This window comes from Apis laboriosa, unplaced genomic scaffold (assembly GCF_014066325.1).
Source record: "Apis laboriosa isolate Shangri-la unplaced genomic scaffold, ASM1406632v1 scaffold16_cov148, whole genome shotgun sequence".
Lineage (NCBI taxonomy): Eukaryota > Metazoa > Arthropoda > Insecta > Hymenoptera > Apidae > Apis > Apis laboriosa.
Genome location: NW_025222129.1, coordinates 1,630,674 through 1,647,777, shown reverse-complemented (window position 1 = coordinate 1,647,777; position 17,104 = coordinate 1,630,674). Strand labels below are relative to the sequence as shown.

Genomic DNA, 17,104 nt, shown 5'->3' with positions numbered 1-17,104 from the left:
TAATAAAAATAAGAATACAACAATTTATAAGAAATATATATATATATATATATATATATATATATAAAATCAAAAATATTCAAAAATAAAAATATGATAAAAAATCAGTAAAAATAATATTTATTTATAATTTTATATAATTATGAATAAACTTAAATAAAATATAAAGCATTCTATTTTTCTCGTACAATAAATTAACACTAAATTATCTAAAAATATTGCAATATTGGTACTACTGTTAAGATAAGTGATATAATTGAAGCAAATTAACTATCTTCAAATATATTTTTTAGTTCTTTTCATATTATTAAATAAGATAGATGAATAGTATCAACAATTAATATTAATAAATTAAAATATTAAAAGTAAAATTCGAACAAATAAATTGATTTTAATTGTAATATATATTTATATATTATCTCCATTGCACTAGGAATTTTCTTTAAGAAGGTATCACTGATGATAATAATAATTCTTACCTTCGGTTAATATCTGTCTCATTCATAGCATTATGCTATACCAGTTTCCGTTTTGCGATCATGGATTGCTGTAAGAGTACTGTTTCTGAAAGAAGATAGTTTCGTCAAGATATTAATTATTTTTTGTATTAACGCTGATATTCCTTTTTGTTCTTTACAGGTAAGAAATGGCATCAAAATAACTATATGATTTATAAAAAAAAATAGTAACATCGATAATCAATAACAAGTTGAATAAAATGGAAACATACCGATTATAAAACAGCTTTATGACGCCTTTTTCTTTTTCATATAGTATTTTTTTTCTTTAAATAAAATCAAGTTTTTAAAAGTTAATCGTATTGATTTTTAATAAATTTAAAAATCGAAAGGCTTTTATTGTAATATTGTTTTTTGAACATATGAATGAACATTGACGAAAACCTGCGTAATAGAATTTATATTCAATTTAATTGTTTTACTAGCTATTAATTTATATTCTATAATAAAATTATTTATATAACATCTTAAAAGACTTATTATATTAAGTAAGTATTTATGAATAATATTAATTAATAATGATAAATTTTAATATTTTTTATAAATATTGTTATGTAAAATTTTATAAATTAATAAATATAATTACTAATATTGTATGATAATTTAATTTGAATAATAACAATTGAATAATTTTAATTTATACATTAAACTCATATAACTCATTAAATATTACAAATAGAATTAATATTTTAAATAAATTTATTAATGTTGAACATAATTTATATATATAAAACATATAAGATATAAATATATTATTATATATTTCAGGATAGTTCCTTTTGATAAATGGACAAACATATTAGTGTATAATGGAAGGTCCATTGGAAATAAAGGATTCTGCTGCAGGTGCAGAAGAACCTATTAAATCAGAAGCACCTGTACAAAATCCAGATAATAGTGATCGTAGTGATGGTGCAGTTTCACCTCCGCCAAATTGTAGCATTTGTTTAGGCAAATTAGTGAATACATCATTTACTGATAGTTGTCTTCATCAATTTTGCTTTACTTGTTTGCTTCAATGGTCTAAAATAAAAACAGAATGTCCATTGTGTAAACAGACATTTAAGTCAATTATACACAATGTTAGATCAGAAGAAGATTATGATCAATATCATGTACCCAGAGAATTGGCTACTTTGGATCTTAATTTTGAATTGGGTCATACTATGGATACTGGCACTCATCGTTTTCATTATAGGTATTATATAACTTAAATTAATTTAATACATTATATTATATATCTAATAATTTTATATATAAGTAATTTTAATCATTATTATAGGACAACTATGACAGGACATCATAGACGTCCACATGAAGTAGTACTTAATCCAGACCAGGTTGCAAGAAGAGAGCAATTACCAAGTATAGTACCACAAGTCTCAATGTTAGAGCGTTTACGCAGACGTGTAAATCCAGCCGATTATCGTCGTAATATTTATAGGCTTGGAATTTGGGCTACTGCATTACCGGATGTATTTGGTCGTTTTCGTGAATGTAGTGCCGATTATTATCGGTAAAATATTATTTATATAATTTTTATGTAAAAAATAGGAATCATTTATATGTTTCTTATGTGAAAAATATTCTTTTCTTTATATATAGGAGAGAACCAAGAGAATTAAATCGACTTATACCATGGTTAAATAGAGAGTTGCAAGTATTACTTAATAACAATGCTTCTCATGTTGCATATGTATTAAGAGTCATATTGGATGCTCTTAGTCAGTATGATATTAGAAGTCCAGAATTTCGAGATTTAGTACGGCCTCATTTTAGCACATTTACAGATCATTTTGTTCATGAATTGCTTAATTATGCACGAACTAATTTTGATTTAGTTGGTTATGATCAATCTGTGACTTATTTGCCACAAGGTATTTAATTTTATTATTCTTATATTAAAAATTTAATACTTTAATATTTATTAATTGGTAATATTTATTATAGGCTTATCAAATGAATATGTATCAAGTGTTTTGTCACCTGCACCTAGTAGTGCTAGCACTAGTTCTGACGATTCAGATGTTCGAGTTTTAGATGAAGCAATTGATCTTAGAATGAATACAGAAATGCCTAATGTAGGACCACATACAATCAATATGCCTGGTAAATCTTTTACTTAATTTTTCTTGTTAATTATATTATATATTATTTTATGTAGAGTTAGAATTAGAAAATATGTTTTATTTAGGTCCAAGTACTGTAGGGCAGACTTTTCAATTAGAAATTCCATACAATGTACCAAACGTATTAACTATTTCTTCTGATTCTTCTTCATCGGATAATGATTGTGAAGTAATCGGTTATGTGAAACCACGTCATGAAAGAACACCAGAAATCATAGAATTACTTTCATCTGATCCTGAAGAAATAAATATTTCTTATATACCAAATGATAATGCAGAGTAAGTAAAAATTTTATTTTGAAACTCTAGATTTAAATCAAATATATAATTTATATTAATTTACATATATATAACATTATTTATATAATTATGTCATTAGAGCTACAGCACCTACTTCGTATGAAGATATTGCTCAACCTAGTACATCTCATAATATTAATAAAAGAGAATTAACATCCTCATCTAATGAAAGTAATTCCGATTCAGATAGTGATTACATTGATACTTTTCGAAGAAGTAGAAAGTATCAAAATCGTACTAGAAAACATACGAAAAGAAGTATAACCAATAAAAGGCGCAATCGATCAATAGAATCGAGAGTTCGTAATCGAACAAGTAGAAATTTATCTAGTTCCGGAGAAAGTGAATCTAGAAAAAAAGGAACCAAAAGAAACACTCAACGAACAACAAAAAGAAGATTAAGTACTAGTAGTGACAGTAGTTCTCATGAAACACAATCAAAACCAATGGATGAAAAAAAATTTGTTTATTATACACCACAGCATTCCGCAAAAGTTACTGTGCGTGTTCGTAAGGATTTAATTAAAAAAGAAACCCGATACTCGGATGATGAATCATTCAGTAGCAATAGTAGTACTGAATCAGATGATGTTAAAAATGTAAAATCTCATACATTACGAAAGTCGAAAAGGAAATATACTACTAGTTCGAGTGATTTTGATGGCAGAAGTGAGAGAATAATTAAAACAAGGGGTAAAACAAGGCAAATACCAGATAGAAAAGAGTCTCATCGAAAAGAATTAAGATACAAAAATGATCGACAATCTTTATCTAGAAGTAGCAGTGCATCTTCTTATGCATCTCAAAAAGTAATGAGAGATAATTCTAGGCGACGAGAATCCCAACGAGATTTGAGTGATGATGATAAAAATTGGATAACTAGAGATGTTTCAAGAAAAAGTCGTGAATTAAAATCTAAAACGAGAGACGTAACATTAAGTAGTTCAGATTTCGACGAAGATTATAGATCGCATAGTCAATGCAGTAATTATTCAGCTAAGTCGTATACATATAAAAAGAAATCAAAGCATAAGGATAAGCATAAAAATAAAAAAAGGAAACGATCTAGCAGTAGATCACGTAATTCATCTAATCGATCACGATTAACTCGACGGCATCCTGCTTAAAATTGAAATATGCAACATTGAAACATTCCGATTTAAAAAATTATTTGATTTAAATTAATAAATGTGTGCAACTCCTAGAAAATTTGCAAGGGGTTACATAAGATCTCAGGGTAACACCAAATCAAAATCAATGAAAATAATAATGCATTTGTTCATTAATTAGCTTGAATTTAGAAAGATATTACAATTCTAATTGAAATTATTTGATGAAATTTATCATGTGATTAGAAATTTATTGTTATTATTATAATTTTTTTTAAACAATCATGTGTGCATAAAATACAACGATAAAGCATGGTGAAGTCATGTTAATTTTAATGATTTATTATCAATATTTCTTTCTAATTATAAGAAAATGAATATAATATTTAGAAACATATTAACATTATATAAAATATTAATAATTATTTCATTTCTTTATTTTTTAAATAAAAATGGCTTCCACATGTGTTGTAAAATATATGGAAATTATGTATAAAATATTAAAGTGTCATAGATTTTATTTATAATTTTATCTATTGTATAAATTAATCACGTAAAAAAGATAACCAAATTCAATCATAATGCTTATTTTAAATTCTGGATAATATAAGAAAGAAAACAAAAATTCTATAAATACATGTATACATGAATACATGTATATATATATATATGCACGTATCATTATTACCTTCATTAAGGTACAACAAAATTCATTATATTTCCCTACGATTTTGATTCCCAAAGAATATTTGTAAATATATTTGTATGTTATAAATTAATAATTTAATTAAAATTTTACACAAATATCATTTTTTGTAAAAATATGTAGACTTAGAATAATTGCTATGTGTAAAATTATATATGTTATGTATAAATCATAAAATAATTAGTTTATAAGGAATTATTTTAGTTTTCATTTTTTTTCTTAAGTTATTGTACATTTTGACATATAATATTATAAAATATGAATATAATACATTTAAAATTAATTAAAAAAAAAATTTTTTTCTATCGTATATTTTTCTTAATTTATTTTTTTTATTTTTCTTAATATAAATTTTTTGCATTATTTGCACTTTTGAATTATGTGAAATGCACTCCTTTTGAATTAAATGCATGTAAAAGGCTGAAAGTTTTAATATAAGATTAATCTTAAAGTAAATCATAATTATCAAAAGAATTCATAAAATTTGTGTACCTGATAAAATCATCTATATCCATAGTTCTTGCACGTTTATTTTCAGCATCTGCTTTTTGTAAAATATCAGTTATCATGTCTTTGATGTTAAATCCTTCTGTAATTATCTAAATATCACAAAAAATAATTTTTGTTAATATTAAGACAGGTTTTTTTTTTAAATATTTGTTACATCCATACTTAACCTTATTATTCAAACTACAATGAAGTTTGTAATTTTTTTCTAACATTGTTAAAACTGTAGTTTGTTTGAATGCAGCAGAAAGTGTTTTATTTTTTCTGACAAATGCAATTCGTGTCAAACCATCCCATTCTTGATAATTAATTGGAGGTGGTGGATTACGTGGTTCTATTCTAACTACATTTGATTCTACTTTTGGTGGTGGTCTAAAATTATTTTTTCCTACTTTCATAAGCAAATCCACACGTGCTAACAATTGAGTATTTATACTTAAACGACAATATAATTTATCACCTGGTTTTGCTACTAAACGTTCAGCAAATTCTCTTTGAAACATAAGTATGGCACATCTGTAGAAAATAATGATAATCAAGTCTGTTTCTTCTTATTTTTTCTATATAATTATTTTATACCTTTTGAATATTTTAATTATATTTGTATGAATAAACTATAACATATAATGTATAAATAATTTTTAAATAAAATAAACTTACCTAAACATTGGTCTATGTAAAAGTAATTTAAATACTAAAGGTGATGATATTTGGTATGGTATATTAGCAACACATAAATCAAAAAATGGTAAGTCTGTTTTTAGGATATCACCTATCATAATTTGCAATTTTGATTGATAGACTGTGCCTTGTACACGTTTCTGTAATTCAGCTACCATTCGAGTATCCAATTCACATGCGATTACTTTTTTAGCTTTATCTAATAATTTTATTGTCATATTACCAGTACCTGGACCTATTTCTAATACAACATCTGTTGGTCTAACTGCTGCTTTTTCAACCATACTTTGAATAACAAGTGGATTCTTTAAAATGTGTTGTCCAATATCCGTATTAAATAAAATTCCTATAAATTTTTGGCAAATTAATTTGTTGTGCTATAAAAAAATATATAATAAATATTTCATACCTTGTTTTACAACTTCTTTATGAACACGAGTTGTTTTCTGTGAACGTATTTTCGGCATTTTATTTATATAATATTCAAAAGGACTATTTTATTTTAATAGATGTAATCAAAAACGAAGTACAAGATAAAATATTTATATTTACTTTAAAAGAATAAATAATAAAATAAAGATGGAGATAGAATAAAAAATCAGCGCCATCTCTAAAATGCCACAAATGAAACAAAATATAAGTAAGGAGAAGGATAAAGATAGAATAAGAATTAATCATAAGCGCCATGCTTTGAGTGCGAAACAAATTCAAAAATAGCATAAAATAAAATAATTAAAATTTAGTGTTATCTTTTGAGCAAGAAATTGAAAAAGATTTTTAAAAAGACGTAAAAAGCTTTTAAGAAATGGCTGATGATTAATTTTTATTATATCTTTTTTTTTGTATTATTTATTCTTTTTACTCTATAAATTTTATGAATTTAAAAGACGATATTATTGATTAATTTTACGTCTTTTTATCTAATCTATTAATTAGAAATTTGAACAAATTCTATTCAATTTTCCAATTTTATTCAGTTATAGTAGAACAGAATATTTGTTTTATTTTTTATTTATTTAATAATTTCTTATTTATTTAATAATTGAAATTTAATTCCAATTTTAACCATTACTAATGTTATTGATTTCAATTGGTAATATTGAAAATGACATTAAGATGACAAAGGAATTCCAGTGCTCTCAAAGTATAGGATAAAAAATATATTAAATGTTAAATCTATTCTGTATCTTGTCTGTATTATAATTAATTTATTCAGCTTCTTCTTTTAGTAACAAAGCAAAATTGGATTTTGTGTATTTTAGATTATTAAATGTTTCATATTTATATTTTCTTATTATTTAATATTAAATATTATAAAAAATGTGTAAAAAATTAAAATATATAATAAATAATATTTATTTACTAAAGCATATTTAATTACTAGTTACAAAAGATAATTTTTTAATAAGTGGCAAAACTGCTATAGGGAAAATTAGAGGAAAGTTTATCTATCTTCTATATTAACATGGATGTAAATCTGTCATTTTGATAATTATATGATTAAGGTTATAGACAACGAATTGTCTAATTATTGTAATATTATTTAAACTTTATCAAGCATGATTGTTTGATGAAATTTAAATTTATATAAACGTATATCAGTAAATATATAATTAATTTTCTTATTATAAGAAATATTCAATTAATGTTGTAATTTAAATTAGTTTAAGTAATTTTATAATTTTTTTAGGGATAAAATTTTGCAATGCAAAAGTTTAATCTTGAAATTCTAAATTGGTGACGTTATGGAGTTGAAAGTATGGGTAGAAGGAATACAACGTATTGTATGTGGTGTTACAGAAACTACTACATGTCAGGTTGGTAATGTCTATTTAAATATTTAAATTTAATATTAATATATATATAATTAATATATTAATATATATTATATATTTAATATAATATTATGATAATATTCTCATAATTTTAAATATTGAATTTTTAATTTATAATTTATGAATTTAATGATTTAATATAATATAATTTATATAGTAAAATTTAATTTTTAGGATGTAGTATATGCTCTAGCCCATGCAACAGGACAAACAGGTAGATTCACTTTAGTAGAAAGATGGAGAACTAATGAACGTCTCTTAGCTCCATATGAAAATCCTTTAAAGGTATTAATATAAAATAAATAATTAAAGATTCATTATTAAGAATACAGAATAATTTATTGTTTTTTTATTAAGATTTTAGTGAAATGGGGAGAATATTCTTCAGAGGTTCAATTAATATTAAGACGTTCTACTCCGGAAAATAATAAAACTTCTAGCTCATTAGGAACTCGTTTAAACCATGGTACACGTTCAAATGGTATAATGAGTCCTACTACAGAACATATTACAACTAATAATGGACAAGATGATATCAAGAATACTGTAATTCCAAATTCTGAATTTGATGACTTACAAGGATGTCTTGACAGAAATCGTGATATCAGAAAATCATTAACATTTGGAGGACTGCATGGACATGTTATGGAAAATAATACAGAAGTAAATAATGTTTAAATTATGTTTAAATTATTATATATTTTTAACATCATTTTTATACAATGTCTTGTCATATTTTACATATATATTTCAGATTCAAATGGAAAATGTTGCCATAGTTCAACCTACATTGCATTTAAAAAATAAGGAATTAAATATAAAAAAGAATATACAAAAACCAGCTCAGTCGCCTACCCATGCTACTAGCAGTGAAAGTAACACACATTTATCACAAAAGAAAGTGCGTGAAGTTCCCCCATATAGAGATCCTCCAGGTCCAGCTTCACCACCTTTAAGAACTTTACCCCCATACAGAGATCCTCCACCACCTAATTTAAATAGTCCTGGAAGATCACATTTTCAATCTAGTACAAATATTGGAAGTCCTCATGTTCATAAAGAAGATCAACCATCTTCCAGTAATTCTGTCAAACTAAAGAGAAATCTTATTCAGGTTCTATAGATAAATATATTTTTTAAATATAAAATACGTACACATACACGTGCGCGCACACATATACACATATACATAAAATATTTCTTATATTTTTCATATTATTTCTTATATTATTTTGATAAAGAAAAAGTGGAAAGAGAGAGAAAATTAAATAAATTATATAATAAAATATAAATAAATATAAAAATATATTACAATATAATTATCGTTTTCAATGTTATTAATATATGTTTAGGAATTTCAAGAAACAAAAGGACAAACTCAATCTGTAAATCAATTATCTGGTCAAACTCAAAATATGGTTACTGTTGCTTACACTCAACGCTATGTTGAACTTATAAGACTAGTCAATAAACAACGTGATACTATTAATGCCCAACAAGCAGATCTAACTAAAGTATGAAGTTATAAATTCATATACACTTATAAATTTATAAAAAAAAATTTTAAATACATTCCAATATTTATCTTTTAGTTTGATGCTGAAATATTATATTGGGAAACTAAAAATAGAGAACAAATGCATCAGATAGATTTCATTTCTCAAGAAGTAAATCGTATGGAAACTACGGGACGTCTTATTGAAGAACAGGTATATATTTTATACATTTATTATTATTATTAATTAATAAAATTGTAATTACATTTATTGTTTTTATAGTTAAAAGAATTAGCACATGTTGAGGAAGAAAGTGAAATAGTTAGACAACAAGAAAAAACATTAAAATCAGAAATTACATTACTAAGATCAAAACTGGCGAATTGTGAAACAGAATTACTTCAATGTAAAAACAAAATTAGGTAAAAATTTATTAAATTTAAATATTTTAATGCAATACAATATTGAAATTATTTTTTTTTTTTTTTGCATTATAGATTAGTTATGGAAGAACTTGCTATAGAACAACATAATATAAGTCGTGAAACAGATGAAAGACAAATAATGGAACGTAAAATTATTACTGAAGTTGAACATCTTCAAAATGAAGTAGAACAAGCTAAACGTTCCGCTGAGTTAGCTTCACAATGTGCAGAAACATTAAAGCTTGAAGTAGTAAGTTTAGAATCTGCAATTGTTGAAAAAAAATTACAAGTAGAACGATTAGTAGCGGATATGAAAGAAGCTAATTTACAAAGTCTTGCTGTTGCTTGTCAAGATGAACAAGTAAAATCATTATTTGAAGGTATTCAAAATTTAAATTAAAATATAATTAAAAATTTATATAATTATATTTATATAATTTTATAAATATAAATTTATATAATTTTATATAATTATATATTAAATATTATATATTTATTCCATAGGTGCCCACAAACCCGGTAGTACACGTAAAATGATAGGTTCACCAAGGCAATTGGAGACTGCAGTACCTACAAGCAAGAATCCACATGGTGTTTGGGTATAAACATGTGTTATTCGATATACTTTGCGATATCGACTATAATACTTTTTATTTTTAATATAGTAAGCAATTAAACATTTCATGTAGAATTATATGTGCAATTTGCACATCAAGTAGAAATTTACAACGTAAGTCAATAAGATCTTTTACTTTTGTATTACATGTATACATTAATTGTTTTATTCACTGGCCATATAATTTTCGACAAACTTAATTATAAGTTTAATTAATAATTTAAATATTATTTGTATATATTTAGCACAAAAAAGAATTGGACAATACATTTATCCAAAGTATTACTATTATAAATCATGCACATATTATTTGCATGTTTTTAAGAAAATGTATTTGTAATTTAAGAAAATGTATTTAGAAATTGTTACAAATTTCATGAAATTATTACTTGAGATAAGATTATATATTTTCTATATTATCAAAATAATTCTGTGAATTAAGTGCATTTATATGATGCACTATTTAAAATATTAACATAATATATATGTATTGTGTATCTTGTACATATCGTTGAAAATATGTGATAATGAAGTCTGAAAAATTCTATTCTATATTCTGTTAATTTACATTAACTATATTTCTAAATATTTAAAAAATTATTTTTTTTTTTTTAAATTTCAGTCCAAAATCAAATTCATTGCATTTCATTTAACAAATTTAACTTTATATAAAATTTGTTTAACTTGCATTTATTTTATTACATTTATTTAAGTTTGTTTAAGTTTGCTTTGATTTATATCATAATAATTTTTTTTATTTTATGATTATTGTTAATGCATATTCATTAAAATAACATTTTCACACTGCCATTATTAGTAATTATCTTTTAAATGTAATGAATAAGTATATAGTACATTATATTTCATATGTAATTTCATTTTTAAAAACTTATAATCTTGTAATTTTATTGTCGATAATATTGATTTGTTTTTTTTTATAATGTTTACCAAAGTGTGTTAATTTTTTATTAAGAATAAACATATATTGTACAATAAAATATAAAAATAAAAATTAAAATTAAAATAAATTAAAATTAAAATATGAAATATATTTATTTATTTAATTGATATATTATATATATTTTACAAATATAAATATAAATACATATTTGTAAAATTTTAAAAAATACAATATAAATATAATAAAAAAAAAATATTTTTTATATTATGAATAATATATGGTCCTTCCAAATAAGATCGAAATCAAATTTTATAAAATGATTATGAGATCTATTAAATACTTTATCTATGATTGATGAGATTATAATTTCGCGCGTTTTTGAATTCCGTACCTTAGAAAACAATAAATAAGGTACTCTTAATTTATAAATAACTGTAAATACATAGATAAATAAAAGAAAACATTACTAAATAAGTTCAATATTCGAAGTATGATTATTTTATTATTATAATTTATTATAACGTGATATTTAAATAATTTATTAAATTATAAATTTAATAGAGATTTAAATAACATTTATTTTATACATTTTTCAAGCAAATATGAGTCTTTGGGTGGATAAATATCGTCCAACAACACTCGGAAAGTTGGATTATCATAAAGAACAAGCAAGTTATTTAAAAAACATGGTAATCATGACTTAGAATATATATAATTTAAAAGATAGGTTATGCCAAAATTATATGATTATTTTTTTCATTCCTTATTAAATATAATTATTTTTTTCATTCCTTATTAAATATAAATGAAATTTATTTCTATTCATAAATTATTTTATAATTTTAGATACAAAAAGGAGATTTTCCACATTTATTAGTTTATGGACCATCAGGGGCAGGAAAAAAGACTCGTATAATGTGTATTATAAAAGAATTATATGGAAGTGGAACTGAGAGATTAAGAATGGAAACAATGACATTTGAAGTATAAAACATATTTTTATATATTTAGTTTAATTTCCATAAAAAAATAAATTTATTATTGATTTCAGACGCCTTCTAAAAAAAAATTAGAAATTTCAACAATAAGTAGCAACTATCATATTGAAGTAAATCCAAGTGATGTTGGCATATATGATAGAGTTGTAGTGATGGATTTAGTAAAAACAACAGCTCAAACACATCAGATAGATCCAAATGGCCAAAAAGAATTTAAAGGTAAATTTTTTAATTATATATTTTAGTTATAATATTTTAATTATAAATTTTAGTAATTATTAATTATTTAATTTTATATATTTCCTAATAACTTATTATAATATTATGATATAATTTATTAGTGGTATTACTCACAAATGTGGATCAGTTGACAAAAGATGCACAACATGCTCTTCGAAGAACTATGGAGAAATATGTTGCTACATGTAGATTAATACTTTGTGCAAATTCAACATCTCGTGTATTGCCAGCCATTAGATCACGATGTTTAGGAATTAGAGTTCCAGCGCCATCAATAAAAAATATAAAAGATATTTTGCATACAATTTGTAAACGCGAAGGTTTAACATTACCAGATGAACTAGCTACAAGATTGGCAGAAACTAGTGGTAGAAATCTTAGACGAGCTATATTAATGCTTGAAGCTTGTAAAGTTGAACAGTAAGAATATTAAAAGATTGATATTCTTACATAAATCTAATTACAATAATTTAAATATTAATTTTTCATTTTTAGATATCCATTTACTGCAGATCAAAATATTACAGAACCAGACTGGCAAGTGTATATTCGTAATACAGCAAATATGATGGTCAGTGAACAAAGTCCAAAGAAACTTCTTGCAATAAGGGATAGACTTTATGAATTATTAACTCATGCAATTCCATGTGATTTGATATTTAAAGGTCTTTTACAAGAATGTATAAAAAATTGTGATCTTCAGCTAAAAATTGAAATTGCAACAGTTGCAGCCGAATATGAACATAGAATGCACAAAGGGTCAAAACCAATTTTTCATTTAGAAGCATTTGTTGCGCGATTTATGGCAATTTATAAAAAATTTATTGATTCATCTCTTGAAGGTTTTGTATGATATATTTATTAACATATTCGCATATATTTAAATATGCATATATTAAAATATAAATATAATTGTTAAATAAATTTTTAAATTTGTTTACATTACTATTAAAAATTAATTATTAATAATATCTATTAATTACTAATAGCATCTAGTTCTGTTTTTGTTATAAATTTAATATAATTTGCGCAAAGTACAAGATAAATTATTATTGATCTAATAATACAATTAATTTTTGATAGAAGTTATATCAACATAATATAATTATCTAAATTTATATAGCAGCAAGAGCAATAGCAGAAATTGCTGATAGTGCAATCACTGCATAACCAGTACTATACACTTCCTTAATTGTGAGGAACATTCCCAAATCCCAAGCCTACAAATTTTAACAATAAAAAGAAACTTTAGTTAAATATATATTTTTTTCTAATAAATATAGTAATAATTTCTATAAAAATTACCAAATGACGCAATCCATTAAATATATGATATGTAGCAGGTAAAGCAAGTAAAGTTTTTCCTACGAAAAGAACAGGAGCAGATAAACCTAATTCTGTGATTATTTCTATGAGACAAGGAATACCTCCTGGGATGAGTAATGTTCCTATAATGACAATAAAAATTATTAAATTTATTTTTTCTTTATTTTATGTAAAGATAAATAATAATCTTACCTATACCAAATAACATAGCATAACTTGATAATATCATGCCTGTTGTACGATGTGTAATTGAAAGAAATGCTGTTAATTGAATTTGGTAAATAGTCAAATGTGGTGACAAAGGTCTCTTGAGGCGCAAATTCTTTTCATCATGAGTTTCACAAATTGTAGTTTCTTTAAATAAAGGTTTCGAGACAGCGATATTTCGTGAACTAAGAAATTATTTTAATTTAATTTATAATAAGTCGGGATAAATAACATTCAAATAAAATGAAGGTTACGCATTATATAATAAATTACCTGCAAGTGTAAAAATTCCGAAAAGTACAAGGATCAATGCTTCTTCGAGAAAGCAATCTAAATAAAGTCAATTTTTAATATTAATATTATCAGTTAAAATAAAATATGATAAAAAACATTAAGTAATATTTTTATTACCTCATATAACACAGCGCCATGTTTTTGTGACTATATTGTAATTTTAAATAAACATGTTATAGATATCTTAAAATATCTTTTTATAATATTTTTTTTTATTACTTTATTTTGACGAAATTATGGAATAATTCGATCAAATGAAAATTAAGATTATTTCGAATTAAAAATATATAACTTATATATGATTTTTACATTTCTATTACTTTTATTTTTTATTGTTAAATGTTTCTAATAAGAAAAGAGATTAAAAGAATAAGAAGCGAATTTATTTTTTTTTAATTTTTATTATAATAAATAAAAACATTTTTCAAATCATCGTTATTTGAAAATAAGTCTTTAATTAAAATAAATTATATATAGCATAGCCATCTTATAGTTTCTTATACTTCCTCTTATACTTCCGTAGTAACGTTCTTCGTTGTGACTATTTAATTCTTTACCGGTTCATGCCTTCCGTTTTACGAAGCTTCTTATTACATTTTTGATTTGAAAAATAATATTTATTAAAAATTATTAAATCAGAAAAAGATATATAAATATAATTATAGTAAAAAATATTACAAACTGAAATGAATGAATTTAAATTGCCTAAAGCTCCTAATGGAGTATCTGTTGCTGCTACATGCCTTGCAGCGGTCGGCGTAACGGGTTATGGCGTTTGGAAATCTATGTACACAGGTTTGATCTACATATTTCTATTAAATTGATATTTATTACAAATAAATATATACATTATTATAAGTTTAAATGGATTAATACAAATTAATAATTTAGAACAGAAATTTTTTTTCATTAATTTTATAATTGTTTTAGTGGAAGCTGGTCATAGAGCAATTATATTCTCACGTTTAGGAGGAATTCAACAAGATATTTTAACTGAAGGTCTTCATTTTCGTATTCCATGGTTTCATTGGCCAATTATTTATGATATTAGAAGTAGGCCTAGAAAATTATCTTCACCTACAGGATCCAAAGATTTACAAATGGTCAATATTTCTCTTCGTGTGCTTTCTCGTCCTGATGCACAAAGTTTACCTACAATGTATCGTCAGTTAGGTCTTGATTATGATGAAAAGGTTAAATAAAATTTTATTATATTTTTAATATTAAAATTTCAATTTAAAAATTTACTATTGCTGTAAAAATATGGTTATTTTTTAGGTTTTACCAAGTATTTGTAATGAAGTATTAAAATCAGTTGTTGCAAAGTTTAATGCATCTCAACTAATTACACAAAGGCAGCAGGTGTCAAATTTAGTAAGAAAAGAATTAACTGAACGTGCTAGAGATTTCAACATTGTTTTAGATGATGTATCAATAACTGAATTAAGTTTTGGTAAAGAATATACTGCTGCTGTAGAATCCAAACAAGTTGCTCAACAAGAGGCACAAAGAGCAGCATTCTTTGTAGAAAAAGCAAAACAAGAAAAACAACAAAAAATTGTTCAAGCAGAGGGTGAAGCAGAAGCTGCTAAAATGATATCCTTTAAAAAAATAAAATAATATAATAAAAATAATATAATATATAATATATAATAAATATATAAAAAATATATAATAAATATATAAGGTATCCCAAAAATGTTGGAACATTCGATTCTTAAGGTAATTTGAAGCAATATTTTCTTTTATAAAAACTTTCATTAAGGCTAATAAGTTATTAACAAAAAACATTAACTAATCATAGAGTACATAGATTAATAGAACCATGATAGTAGCTTTGATAGGCTTGCCATTGACTGGCATACAAATATTTCAGATTCAATATTTTTGGGAATATATATATATATATATATATATATATATATATAATATATACATATCTATAATTTTTTTATTATTTTTTAAAATATCCTTAACTTCTGTGTACCTTGGCTTAGCTCTTAGTCAAAATCCAGGTTACTTAAAATTACGAAAAATTCGTGCAGCACAAAATATTTCTCGTACGGTAATTGCAAAAAAAATTTTATTTCTTATAATAAATTATCATAGAATTATACAATGAGTTTTTTTTTTTTTTTTTTTTTTTTAGATTGCAAACTCTCCAAACCGTTTATATCTTAGCGGGAATGGTTTGATGTTAAATATTCAAGATCCATCATTTGATGATTCCTCAGATAAACTAAAAAGTAAGAAATAAAAACAGCATAAAATTTTTCATATTAATTATATGGTGTAAAGTAATTTTCAAAATATTATATATGTAGATACCAAAAAAGATTGTTAATAAGAATCATTAGATGATTGTAGATATAAAAATATTGCAGCTAGTCTTGTTATTGTTTTTATGTCCTCTGGTAAGATGATGCTCGCTCGCAAATCTCGAGCTCCTGTTTTTTCAGGTGATAAAAGGATGATGAGCTGGGAAAACTGGAATGATACAATGCAAAGCGCGGTGAAACATTTAACGTCTGAGCAACAAACAACAGTGAAAATCAATGAAAAACCCTTAATTAAATCTTCTGTACCCTCTTCAGAAGAACAAATATCTATTCTATTGGATTCTGCAGATGATGGAGCAAAGATGATTGTTTCTTGAACTCAAATTTAAATTTAATTTTATATTTCGGAAGAGATTTTGCGATGCGAGCTCATCTCCTATCTATATCTAATATATTCCTTACCCTTAAATCTTATTACTGTCATCAATAGATAAAATTTTTTTTATGTTATATTAAGGGAATTCGTGAAGATATCTT

General features: G+C 23.9%; 6 protein-coding genes across 9 annotated transcripts; 4 read left to right on the top strand and 2 right to left on the bottom strand.

Annotated features, from left to right (window-relative positions):
* The first annotated feature begins 478 nt into the window (after nt 1–478).
* Nucleotides 479–4,494, top strand: LOC122710958 (E3 ubiquitin-protein ligase Topors-like). The gene is made up of 7 exons (XM_043929231.1): nt 479–639; nt 1,287–1,716; nt 1,801–2,034; nt 2,124–2,395; nt 2,469–2,627; nt 2,713–2,926; nt 3,027–4,494. Exons 2-7 carry the CDS (start codon nt 1,328–1,330, stop codon nt 4,072–4,074), a joined length of 2,316 nt encoding a protein of 771 aa, XP_043785166.1. The 5' UTR covers nt 479–639; nt 1,287–1,327; the 3' UTR covers nt 4,075–4,494.
* A 533-nt stretch (nt 4,495–5,027) lies between these two features.
* On the bottom strand, nt 5,028–6,540 carry LOC122710959 (probable dimethyladenosine transferase). Its single transcript, XM_043929232.1, has 5 exons — nt 6,360–6,540; nt 5,930–6,296; nt 5,440–5,785; nt 5,255–5,361; nt 5,028–5,182 (listed from the first exon to the last, which is right to left on the bottom strand). The coding sequence occupies exons 1-5, from the start codon at nt 6,415–6,417 to the stop codon at nt 5,140–5,142; spliced, it is 921 nt and encodes a 306-aa protein (XP_043785167.1). The 5' UTR covers nt 6,418–6,540; the 3' UTR covers nt 5,028–5,139.
* Nucleotides 6,541–7,420: 880 nt separating this feature from the next.
* Nucleotides 7,421–10,571, top strand: LOC122711145 (ras association domain-containing protein 8). 2 transcript variants are annotated; one of them, XM_043929629.1, is made up of 10 exons: nt 7,421–7,551; nt 7,641–7,767; nt 7,960–8,070; nt 8,143–8,448; nt 8,540–8,686; nt 9,138–9,299; nt 9,378–9,494; nt 9,564–9,703; nt 9,779–10,086; nt 10,211–10,571. In XM_043929629.1, the coding sequence occupies exons 2-10, from the start codon at nt 7,696–7,698 to the stop codon at nt 10,309–10,311; spliced, it is 1,464 nt and encodes a 487-aa protein (XP_043785564.1). In that variant the 5' UTR covers nt 7,421–7,551; nt 7,641–7,695; the 3' UTR covers nt 10,312–10,571. The 2 variants fall into 2 exon arrangements, with proteins under 2 accessions (XP_043785564.1, XP_043785563.1); XM_043929628.1 differs by having other exon boundaries at nt 8,540–8,899.
* Nucleotides 10,572–11,581: 1,010 nt separating this feature from the next.
* On the top strand, nt 11,582–13,391 carry LOC122711106 (replication factor C subunit 3). 2 transcript variants are annotated; one of them, XM_043929549.1, is made up of 6 exons: nt 11,582–11,634; nt 11,821–11,912; nt 12,070–12,207; nt 12,275–12,440; nt 12,563–12,881; nt 12,957–13,391. In XM_043929549.1, exons 2-6 carry the CDS (start codon nt 11,826–11,828, stop codon nt 13,312–13,314), a joined length of 1,068 nt encoding a protein of 355 aa, XP_043785484.1. In that variant the 5' UTR covers nt 11,582–11,634; nt 11,821–11,825; the 3' UTR covers nt 13,315–13,391. The 2 variants fall into 2 exon arrangements, with proteins under 2 accessions (XP_043785484.1, XP_043785483.1); XM_043929548.1 differs by having other exon boundaries at nt 11,598–11,711.
* Nucleotides 13,392–13,491: 100 nt separating this feature from the next.
* Nucleotides 13,492–14,479, bottom strand: LOC122711200 (succinate dehydrogenase cytochrome b560 subunit, mitochondrial-like). The gene is made up of 5 exons (XM_043929738.1): nt 14,406–14,479; nt 14,268–14,324; nt 13,980–14,179; nt 13,767–13,909; nt 13,492–13,681 (listed from the first exon to the last, which is right to left on the bottom strand). Exons 1-5 carry the CDS (start codon nt 14,423–14,425, stop codon nt 13,577–13,579), a joined length of 525 nt encoding a protein of 174 aa, XP_043785673.1. The 5' UTR covers nt 14,426–14,479; the 3' UTR covers nt 13,492–13,576.
* Nucleotides 14,480–14,831: 352 nt separating this feature from the next.
* LOC122711000 (prohibitin-2) lies at nt 14,832–17,087 on the top strand. Of its 2 annotated transcripts, none has more exons than XM_043929334.1 (6): nt 14,832–15,083; nt 15,219–15,481; nt 15,567–15,884; nt 16,276–16,353; nt 16,438–16,534; nt 16,748–17,087. In XM_043929334.1, the coding sequence occupies exons 1-6, from the start codon at nt 14,975–14,977 to the stop codon at nt 16,942–16,944; spliced, it is 1,062 nt and encodes a 353-aa protein (XP_043785269.1). In that variant the 5' UTR covers nt 14,832–14,974; the 3' UTR covers nt 16,945–17,087. The 2 variants fall into 2 exon arrangements, with proteins under 2 accessions (XP_043785269.1, XP_043785268.1); XM_043929333.1 differs by having other exon boundaries at nt 16,733–17,087.
* The last annotated feature ends 17 nt before the right edge of the window (nt 17,088–17,104 follow it).

Coding starts and splice junctions, on each gene's coding strand:
- LOC122710959 (XM_043929232.1), bottom strand. CDS start 6,417: ATGCCGAAAATACGTTCACAGAAAACAACTCGTGTTCATAAAGAAGTT. Junction 6,297..6,359: donor TAAAGAAGTTGTAAAACAAG/GTATGAAATATT, acceptor AAAAATTTATAG/GAATTTTATTTAATACGGAT. Junction 5,183..5,254: donor GATATAGATGATTTTATCAG/GTACACAAATTT, acceptor TAAAACTTTCAG/CCTTTTACATGCATTTAATT.
- LOC122711145 (XM_043929628.1), top strand. CDS start 7,696: ATGGAGTTGAAAGTATGGGTAGAAGGAATACAACGTATTGTATGTGGT. Junction 8,071..8,142: donor CATATGAAAATCCTTTAAAG/GTATTAATATAA, acceptor TTTTTTATTAAG/ATTTTAGTGAAATGGGGAGA. Junction 9,704..9,778: donor CAATGTAAAAACAAAATTAG/GTAAAAATTTAT, acceptor TTTGCATTATAG/ATTAGTTATGGAAGAACTTG.
- LOC122711200 (XM_043929738.1), bottom strand. CDS start 14,425: ATGGCGCTGTGTTATATGAG. Junction 13,910..13,979: donor TGCTATGTTATTTGGTATAG/GTAAGATTATTA, acceptor TTGTCATTATAG/GAACATTACTCATCCCAGGA. Junction 13,682..13,766: donor TTAATGGATTGCGTCATTTG/GTAATTTTTATA, acceptor TAAAATTTGTAG/GCTTGGGATTTGGGAATGTT.
- LOC122711000 (XM_043929333.1), top strand. CDS start 14,975: ATGAATGAATTTAAATTGCCTAAAGCTCCTAATGGAGTATCTGTTGCT. Junction 15,084..15,218: donor TTGGAAATCTATGTACACAG/GTTTGATCTACA, acceptor TAATTGTTTTAG/TGGAAGCTGGTCATAGAGCA. Junction 15,482..15,566: donor GTCTTGATTATGATGAAAAG/GTTAAATAAAAT, acceptor GTTATTTTTTAG/GTTTTACCAAGTATTTGTAA.
- LOC122710958 (XM_043929231.1), top strand. CDS start 1,328: ATGGAAGGTCCATTGGAAATAAAGGATTCTGCTGCAGGTGCAGAAGAA. Junction 2,035..2,123: donor TGTAGTGCCGATTATTATCG/GTAAAATATTAT, acceptor CTTTATATATAG/GAGAGAACCAAGAGAATTAA. Junction 2,396..2,468: donor TGTGACTTATTTGCCACAAG/GTATTTAATTTT, acceptor TATTTATTATAG/GCTTATCAAATGAATATGTA.
- LOC122711106 (XM_043929549.1), top strand. CDS start 11,826: ATGAGTCTTTGGGTGGATAAATATCGTCCAACAACACTCGGAAAGTTG. Junction 12,441..12,562: donor TGGCCAAAAAGAATTTAAAG/GTAAATTTTTTA, acceptor ATAATTTATTAG/TGGTATTACTCACAAATGTG. Junction 12,882..12,956: donor GAAGCTTGTAAAGTTGAACA/GTAAGAATATTA, acceptor TTTCATTTTTAG/ATATCCATTTACTGCAGATC.